Source organism: Borostomias antarcticus, assembly GCF_949987555.1.
Source record: "Borostomias antarcticus genome assembly, contig: scaffold_746, whole genome shotgun sequence".
NCBI classification, from domain to species: Eukaryota; Metazoa; Chordata; class Actinopteri; order Stomiiformes; family Stomiidae; genus Borostomias; species Borostomias antarcticus.
Genome location: NW_028175990.1, coordinates 1 through 10,000, shown reverse-complemented (window position 1 = coordinate 10,000; position 10,000 = coordinate 1). Strand labels below are relative to the sequence as shown.

At 53.2% G+C, this 10,000-nt stretch overlaps 1 protein-coding gene across 1 annotated transcript in view; it reads left to right on the top strand.

Annotated features, from left to right (window-relative positions):
* The window catches only part of LOC311328940 (uncharacterized protein), a gene marked incomplete at both ends in the record, with an annotated part of 11,493 nt that extends 1,522 nt beyond the window's left edge, over positions 1–9,971 (top strand). The window contains 4 exons of the mRNA XM_084462835.1: positions 1,234–1,906; positions 4,027–4,162; positions 4,684–4,764; positions 9,922–9,971. Coding sequence (XP_084318961.1) covers positions 1,234–1,906; positions 4,027–4,162; positions 4,684–4,764; positions 9,922–9,971 — 940 coding nt within the window. The remainder of the gene's footprint in view (positions 1–1,233; positions 1,907–4,026; positions 4,163–4,683; positions 4,765–9,921) is intronic.
* Positions 9,972–10,000: the final 29 nt, after the last annotated feature.

The window sequence follows — 10,000 nt, the reverse complement described above, 5'->3', positions numbered from 1 at the left end:
ACCCCCGGTAGCGCTGCCCGTTGGCGGTATATCCAGACGCTAGTTGTTGGTTATGCTAAAGCTGGTGGCGGTTAACGCCGGATCCTAGTGTTGAGGTCCTAGTGTTGAGGGACCAGCGGTTCCCTTCCTCCCATGCTGAGCAGGCTAGTCATAAGACGCTCCCTCTCTGTGTGTTTTTTTTATCGCGGGGTTCAATAGCTGGAATTGGAACCTCACAATTCCTGGAGTGTGATGCGTTTCCCAGGCGGCCGGTGGGAGGGAAGCCTGCCTCCGAGCACGCTGCCCCCCTGTGTCCAGGAGGTGGAACTGGATTCAGTATAACACCCCCCCCCCCCGCCCCGCCCCATACAGACCAGCCTGGCCACGGCTGAGGGCTTCTCTCCACATCAGCGGTCTCCTTCTTCTTCTTTTAATTTTCCCAGCTGTTTGTGGTTTATTTCTCCCATCATCCATGTGGTCTATAACTCCGCCTCTCTTTGGGCTGCATGATGGGAAGGAGGGGCGGGTGGGGCGTGGCTGGTTACTATGGCAACTCTACTCATAATTGTCAGAGGACCTCTGCGCTTTTTGTGATGACAGTGACCCCCCCCCTTCCCCCCTACATTTGAAATACTCGTCTCAGTATTGTGGTTCAATCTGACCCCCCCCCCCATGCCAAATGGAACAGTCCAAAGACAACACGCTTGTTTCCATTGGATGATGCTCTTGTCTGTTTCTCCGTGTGACTGACAATTCTCCACAGCTGCCTCTGTCCCCGCCCCCATTTTAAGTTTGGAGAAGGGAGGTAACAGTAGGGGGGGGTTTAAGAACTTCATTCATTTCCCATCATCCCACAGGGCACCAGTCAACCTTTGACCCCCTCCAGCAGAGCGAGACGGTGGTGGTAGATTGGGAAGGGAAGAGGGGGAGGGGCTTGAATGTTAACTGTGCATTACTGTGATTGGTTGACCACGCCCCAGGCAGCCGGTCACGTGTTAGCGAATCACGCGTAACTAATGACCTCGGCAGATTGTGGCTCATCGTAAAAACGCATGAGAGAAACGGGGGGACGAACGACAAAAGAGGGAAAGAGAGAGAGAGAGAGAGAGAACAGGGAGGAGGAGTTGGCGGCGGGGCGGACGAGAAATCCGAGCCCTGTTCCCTCCATCCCTCCCTCTCTGCTTCCTCCTCCTCCTCTCTCCCCCCCCCCCCCCCACCGTCCTCCTCCTCACCCCTCCCTCCATCCCTCCGCAGGTTTGACCAGTACGAGTCCTTCGACTCGCGCCCCTCCTCCCTCGCCTCCCGCGATCTCTACTCCCGATCCGGCGGTAGCTATGGTTACGGCGACGGGCGGGGCGGCGACATGCTGAGCCCGCGCGGGGCTTCCGGCTTCGGAGGAGCAGGAGGCGGAGGAGTTGGGCTGGGTGGTGGTGGTGGAGGAGGAGGAGGAGGCGGCTTTGACAGCCCCTCTCCTTCCTCCTACGGAGTTGCTAAGATGCGACAGGCCATGAGAGACTCCCCCTTCTCCAGCAGCCTGGGAGGAGGAGGTGCAGGAGGAGGAGGAGGAGGGTGGGCAGGAGCGGGCCGACGATCCCCCAGGAGGGGAGGAGGCTCCGGGGGCAGAGGAGGAGGAGGAGGAGGAGGAGGGTTTGGAGGCCGCAGGTCTGACCCCACTCCCATGGGAGGAAGCCGGGGAGGAGCAGGGGGAGGCGGTGGTCACTCCCACTCCCCAGGGGGCCGGGGCAAGCTCCCGTCGCTCCTGTCCCACCGCATGTACTCGGAGGGCGGGCCGGGGGCCTTCCAGCACCCGGGGGCCCCCCCCACCCACGGCGGCCCCGCCGGCCCGCACCATGACTTCCCCGGGAGGCACTTTGGAGGTGGCCCCCGGGCCGGCCGCCAGCGCGGGCGCAAGAGACCCCTGAACCGAGTAAGTACCCCCCCCACCTCCCCACAAGAACCCCCACCCCGCCAGTACCCCACCACGCTGGATATGACCCTTCAGCCAGTCACCTCCTCACCAATCACCAACCACAGATGGACCATCCTCTGAGGCCCTAGTCCAAAATGTCCGCAGTCTAAAATGGCCTGAAGTGCCAAAGCAGCCCCTCCAACATTGGTGCCTGTCCCGCCCCCCCCCCCCCACTCCACGGCCACCACTGTGAACTATGTATTTCATTTGGCTTGGTTTGACCTCGCCCCCCCCCCCCCAGTAAAGCTAAAACAAGAAGTCCCTATATGGATAAATCGACCATCGGGACTTCTGTACAGGCTTAAAGAGTAGTGCTAAAGGGACATTCCGTAGTTTTGTCACCATGAAGAGCCTGATATGTGATTTTGGGGGGAACACGAGAGCTAGAGGCGTCCCCGGCCTGGGTGCAGGTCAGAGGCAGGTAACGAGCTTTAATCCAGATTTACAACCCTCTTCTTCGGGGACGAACGGAGATCAAATATGTGCTGTGTGTTCGTGTGTGTGTGTTGTGTGTGTGTGTGTGTGTGTTGAGGGGACAGTGTGTATGTGCATGTTTTAAGTGCACGGATTGTTTCTTATCAGTGGAGTGTGTGTACACAGCATGTCAACATCAGTGGTGTGTGTGTGTGTGTGTGTGTGAGACAGAAAGGTCTGTCCAGACTTGAATGTGTCTAGTGTTTGTAGTTATGAGAAGGCTATGTCTGTCTGGTGTGTGTGTGTGTGTGTGTGTGAGAGTGCTCAGGTGTGTGTTGCATGTGAATGTGTCCGTATACGAAAGTGTGTGGTGGCATATTGAATGTGTGTGTTGACTGTCGAGGGTGTGTTTGTGAATGTTGTGTGTTGAGACTGTGCCGGGGGTATGTGTGTGTATGTTGGCTGTGTGTGTGTGTGTGTGTGTGTTGACTGTGCCGGGGGTATGTGTGTGTATGTTGGCTGTGTGTGTGTCCACTGTGCTGTGACGGAGGTATGTGTGTGTATGTTGACCAACGGGATGTGTGTTGACTGTGTCGAGGTGTGTGTGTGCGTGTGTTGTTTGTTGACTGTGTGTGTGTGTAGACTTGTCAAGAGTCTGTGTGTATGTTGACTGTGTGTGTGTGTGTTGACTGTCGGTGTTGACTGTCGGTGTATGTGGTGTGTGTTGACTGTCGGTGTATGTGGTGTGTGTTGACTGTCGGTGTATGTGGTGTGTGTGTTGACTGTGTGTTGGCTGTGTGTGTGTTGACTGTGTGTGTGTTTGGGCTGTGTGTGTGTGTTGACTGTGTGTGTGTGTGTGTTGACTGTCGGTGTTGTGTGTGTGTGTGTTGACTGTCGGTGTATGTGGTGTGTGTGTTGGCTGTGTGTGTGTTGACTGTGTGTGTGTTTGGGCTGTGTGTGTGTGTTGACTGTGTGTCAATTCAACACACACTGACTGTCGGTGTGTGGTGTGTGTGTGTGTTTGTTGACTGTTGACTGTGTGTGTGTGTGTTGACTGTGTGTGTGTGTGTTGACTGTGTGTGTTGACTGTGTGTGTGTTGACTGTGTGTGTGTGTGTTGACTGTGTGTGTGTGTGTGTTGACTGTGTGTTGACTGTGTGTGTGTTGACTGTGTGTGTGTTGACTGTGTGTGTGTGTTGACTGTGTGTGTGTGTGTGTGTGTTGACTGTGTGTGTGTGTGTGTTGACTGTGTGTGTGTGTGTTGACTGTGTGTGTGTGTGCTGACTGTGTGTGTGTGTGTGTGTGTGTTGACTGTGTGTGTGTGTTGACTGTGTGTGTGTTGACTGTGTGTGTGTTGACTGTGTGTGTGTTGACTGTGTGTGTGTGTGTGTTGACTGTGTGTGTGTGTTGACTGTGTGTGTGTTGACTGTGTGTGTGTGTTGACTGTGTGTGTGTTGACTGTGTGTTGACTGTGTGTGTGTGTGTGTGTTGACTGTGTGTGTGTGTTGACTGTGTGTGTGTGTGTTGACTGTGTGTGTGTGTTGACTGTGTGTGTGTTGACTGTGTGTGTGTGTGTGTGTGTTGACTGTGTGTGTGTGTGTGTGTGTGTGTTGACTGTGTGTGTGTGTGTGTGTGTGTGTTGACTGTGTGTGTGTGTGTTGACAGCAGCAGCAGCAGCAGCAGCAGCAGGTGAAGCCTCAGCGTGACGGTCAGAAGAAGAGGAAGCAGACGCTGACGGCCGCCGACGAACCAGAGTCCAAGATGAACAAGACCGACACAGCGGGGACGGACGCCAGCAAAGGTGTGTGTGTGTGTGTGCGCACATGACACACACACACACACACACACACACACACACTGCAATGAAAGAAAAAAAAAAAAGAGGCACAATTATTTTTCTGTCTACGCTGGTTCTGGCTTTTATTTTTATTTTTAACATTTTTTTTTTCATCTCATCAAGCGTTTTTGGTTGTCCATAGCCAGCAATGTAGCATCAGAGTAGCCTAGCCTGTAGGTATAACATAGCATCACAGTAGCCTAGCCTGTAGGTATAACATGGCATCACAGTAGCCTAGCCTGTAGTTATAACATGGCGAGCAAGATGGCACCGCAAAAGGCTGCCTTTGTGCTTTGGTGCGCTTTGTTCTGTGTTGTTTTTTTCTGTTTATTTTTGTGATTTGCGACAAAACCTTCACCAGAGAGAATATCAGGAAATCAACCCCTGCGCAATTTAGTAATTCCTGATTTTCTCAACCCAACCGTGGAGTTACCGGACATCTTGGGGTCAAAGGTTCTCTGACCTTTCTTCCTTTGTTCACGCAGCGAGATGCAGGAAGCGTGGGAGTCGAGCCGGAGCTCTTGTCCGCCTTCAAAATCGTGGAGCGCACGTCACTCCACTACCAGGTACTTCCCTATCGAACTGTGCGCTCGCTCACTCTGCAGTGACATGGATGAACTCCGGCTGCTACTGGTGAAAAAACTCCAGGCTTTTCTTCACCTTCTGTCCTATTGGTCACGGGAGACCTGGTTAGGCGAGTCCATCCCGGACGCGGACCGGTTGATCAGAGCGCACCGCAACCCTGATCCCTCCGGCAAATCAAAGGGAAGAGGGAGCGGTTTTTACTTTAAGAACTCCAGGTGCGAAGACGTGACCGTGATCCAGCAAAGCGTCTCCTGTCCCGGGATCCCTAACTGTAAACCGTTCCATCCCCCCCCGCGAGTTCAGCTCATCCGTTCTCGTAGGCGTGTAAGGCCCCCCCTGGATGTCCCTGTACAAGCGGCACAACGCCGGCTCGCTGACTGGCCACTGCGTGTAGCATGGAAACACCCAGACAGTTTTGTCGACTCGACGACTTGATTCTCCATGAACTCAACGCAAATACCGTCTGCAGATCAGAGAAGAACACTCTTTTATGCCACACTAAACAACGCCTATCACGCTGTCTCCCGCGCTGCCCTGGGACTCTTGGACCGCAAAATCGTTCACTTGATCTCCCAGAAACTACAACTTTAAGCCTGTCGTAAGGACATACATGAAGTGGGCCCGTGAAGCTCTCATCTCTTACACAGGCGCCGACGTCATCACGCTAGCGAGCTGCCTGCCGGAACGTCTGTGGACATGACTTGTTCATGAACTAGCGAGGGCTCCCGTCGCTGGTTCACTGATTGGTTCAAAATCCGTGTACTATCGTACTTCTCGACCAATGGCTGGGTTAGTTCTGCTTTGCACCCGCCCTAGCGGAATTGCCGTCCCCCTATCTATTGTCCGCAGTGAAACAAAAGTTCAGACGCCATTAGCCTAATTCATTGAGGAAGAAGAACAAAAGTTCAGCGCGTCTCAAGAAGAGAGAAATGGATACGATTACGTTTGATTCTGCTATATTGCGGGCCTGCTCCGTCCACAAGATTGGAGAAGTGAAGGATTTGCAGCGACTGTTTAAAATTCCTTACGACGGACAAGAGACACGGTGCTTGTTTTTTTTACGGAAAGAAACGAATTTGAGCACACTCGACAAACATCGAATCGTTTCCTCGGTACTGCGCGAGTCATGTACATTACGAATCGCACTGCTACACCCTACCGGTAACCTGCTTCTGTGTTTCTGGTACGTCTCCATTTACATGCAACACCCATAATGGATCTTAACTGATCTAGTCAAAAAGGATTTACCAAGATTCGCTCAAACAGGTTAAGTCTGGTTTATTGAGAAAACATACGAGCGCAAGGACTTCCGGACAACGCACATGAGTGGTATCCCAAAGAAGTCCCGCCTCCTGTCCCTGCACGGCCTTATATTCAAGCAAAACACAGGTATGGCGGTTCCAGGATGTGATTGGCTAACCCATTGTACGTCATATTAAATGGCAGGCGTCATCGACAGTGGTCGAGAATACAGACACGTGACATGAGAAAAGGCGGTAATTTCTTGAAGGGACAAAGGATGGTTATTCTGGACAACGTCTAGGTGTGTTGACCTCCTGGAGGTCATCCTGTCATGAATTACGTTAGCACAGCTATGTGAAAGGTTGAGGGAGGTGGTGAATTACAAAAGGAGGTGATGAAACTATAATTTCTATGACAATATCATTAACGACGGGAACGCCCACCTCTGTAACGGAACGAAAGCGGAACGTCTCCAGACTCCCTTCCCTGAGTGGGAGTCTGCTCGCGAGACTAGTGAAGCTGAGGATACGACTCACGCATGGTCAGAACAGGCCGGTTGTCGTGAGCATTTTCACTGGACGGGCGCGGAAGCTGGGAGCAATCAAGATGAATACCCAGACACTTGAGATGTCATTGGGTCGGCTATAACGACGACACACCCCGGTTCACTGCCAAACTCCGGAGGTTACGGCTGGAGAAAGAGGAAGTGCATCGGACTGGGGAGTACAGGTTTAGCAAGTATGCTACTCACTCTGAATGACAGCCCGTTGGCCAATGTTGACTCCTTCCGCTTCCTGGGCACCGTCATCTCCTGGGAACACCAGCTCCCTCGCCAAGGAGGCGCAGCAGGGGATGCACTTCCTGAGGGGGCTGAAGAAATTCAGCCCGCCGAAGGCAATGATGGTTCTCTTCTACACCTCCGTCATGGAGTCCATCCTCACCACCTCCATCACCATCTGGTACTCCGCCGCTACAGCCAATGACGAGGCTAGACTGCAGCGCGTCATCCGATCCTCTGAGAGGGTGATTGGCTGCAACCTGCCCTCCCTCCTGGTCCAACCTGCCCCTCCCTCCTGGTCCTGCACGACTCCAGGGCCCTGAAGCAGGCCCCTCCCACCCTGGTCACCATCTCTCTTTTTTTAAAGATATTTTTTAGGGTATTTCTGCTTTATTAGGATAGACGGCGTAAGGACTGACAGGAAAGGTGGGAGAGAGAGAGAGGGAAAGATATGCAGCAAAGGGTGCGTGTCCCCTCTGACTCTGTCCCCTCTGACTTTGTCCCCCTCTGACCCTCTCCCCTCTGACCCTCTCCCCTCTGACTCTGTCCCCCTCTGACTCTGTCCCCTCTGACTCTGTCCCCTCTGACTCTGTCCCCTCTGACTCTGTCCCCTCTGACTCTGTCCCCTCTGACTCTGTCCCCTCTGACCCTCTCCCCTCTGACCCTCTCCCCTCTGACTCTGTCCCCCTCCGACTCTGTCCCCTCTGACTCTGTCCCCCTCTGTCTCTGTCCCCCTCTGTCTCTGTCCCCTCTGACCCTCTCCCCTCTGACTCTGTCCCCCTCTGACTCTGTCCCCTCTGACTCTGTCCCCCTCTGTCTCTGTCCCCCTCTGTCTCTGTCCCCTCTGACCCTCTCCCCTCTGACTCTGTCCCCCTCTGACTCTGTCCCCCTCTGACTCTGTCCCCCTCTGACTCTGTCCCCCTCTGACTCTGTCCCCTCTGACTCTGTCCCCCTCTGTCTCTGTCCCCCTCTGACTCTGTCCCCCTCTGACTCTGTCCCCCTCTGACTCTGTCCCCCTCTGACTCTGTCCCCCTCTGACTCTGTCCCCCTCTGACTCTGTCCCCTCCGACTCTGTCCCCTCCGACTCTGTCCCCCTCCGACTCTGTCCCCCTCCGACTCTGTCCCCCTCTGACCCTGTCCCCCTCTGACCCTGTCCCCCTCTGACCCTGTCCCCCTCTGACTCTGTTCCCCTCTGACTCTGTCCCCCTCTGACTCTGTCCCCCTCTGACTGTCCCCCTCCGACTCTGTCCCCTCTGACTCTGTCCCCTCTGACTCTGTCCCCTCTGACTCTGTCCCCCTCTGACTCTGTCCCCCTCTGACCCTGTCCCCCTCTGACTCTGTTCCCCTCTGACTCTGTCCCCCTCTGACTCTGTTCCCCTCTGACTCTGTCCCCCTCTGACTCTGTCCCCCTCTGACTGTCCCCCTCCGACTCTGTCCCCTCTGACTCTGTCCCCTCTGACTCTGTCCCCCTCTGACCCTGTCCCCCTCTGACTCTGTTCCCCTCTGACTCTGTCCCCCTCTGACTCTGTCCCCCTCTGACTGTCCCCCTCTGACTGTCCCCCTCCGACTCTGTCCCCTCTGACTCTGTCCCCTCTGACTCTGTCCCCTCTGACTCTGTCCCCCTCTGACTCTGTCCCCCTCTGACTCTGTCCCCCTCTGACTCTGTCCCCCTCTGACTCTGTCCCCTCTGACTCTGTCCCCTCTGACTCTGTCCCCTCTGACTCTGTCCCCCTCTGACTCTGTCCCCTCTGACTCTGTCCCCCTCTGACTCTGTCCCCCTCTGACTCTGTCCCCCTCTGACTCTGTCCCCCTCTGACTCTGTCCCCCTCTGACTCTGTCCCCTCTGACTCTGTCCCCTCTGACTCTGTCCCCTCTGACTCTGTCCCCTCTGACCCTCTCCCCTCTGACTCTGTCCCCCTCTGACTCTGTCCCCTTTGCAATACTTGCACACGACCGCTGACTGTATTGTACGAAGGCCTGCACTGCACACACACACACACATCACAGTGACATATATTAAACATCACACACACATTACACTCTATTCACTTATGTACATTAACTCATTGCAGTCCATTATGTGTAGTATTGTATTAGGATTTTGTACTGCTCATTTGCACTGTCCTGTCTTTGCACTGTCCTGTCCCGTCCTGTCCCGTCCTGTCCTGTACTTGTCCTGTCCCTGTCCTGTCCCTGCACCCTGTCCAATGTTGCCTCCGTCTGTGCTAAGCACAGTGGGCCGAAGCAAATTCCTACCTGGCAAAATAAACAGATTCAGATTCTGATCTAGATGTAACACAGCATCACAGCCTAGCATGTAGATATAACATAGCATCACAGCCTAGCATGTAGATATAACACAGCATCACAGCCTAGCATGTAGATATAACATAGCATCACAGCCTAGCATGTAGATATAACATAGCATCACAGCCTAGCATGTAGGTATAACATAGCATCACAGCCTAGCATGTAGGTATAACATAGCATCACAGCCTAGCATGTAGATATAACACAGCATCACAGCCTAGCATGTAGATATAACATAGCATCACAGCCTAGCATGTAGATATAACATAGCATCACAGCCTAGCATGTAGATATAACATAGCATCACAGCCTAGCATGTAGGTATAACATAGCATCACAGCCTAGCATGTAGGTATAACATAGCATCACAGCCTAGCATGTAGATATAACATAGCATCACAGCCTAGCATGTAGATATAACATAGCATCACAGCCTAGCATGTAGATATAACATAGCATCACAGCCTAGCATGTAGATATAACATAGCATCACAGCCTAGCATGTAGATATAACATGGCATCACACTAGCCTAGCCTGTAGATGTAACCTGTGGATATAACCTGTGGATATAACCTGTAGATATAACCTGTAGATATAACCTGTGGATATAACCCTGTAGATATAACCTGTAGATATAACCTGTGGATATAACCTGTAGATATAACCTGTGGATATAACCTGTAGATATAACCTGTGGATATAACCTGTAGATATAACATAGCAGCATCTGACGTGGCACCAGAGCTGCATGAGCATCTTCTAAAGGGACAGCTCAACATTTTAACGCCCCCATCTTTAACTTTACAGAACCCGCAGACAAGAATGGAGAGGCCAAGGACACCAAGACCCCAGCTGAAGTGAGTACAGACTGACTGACTGGCTGACT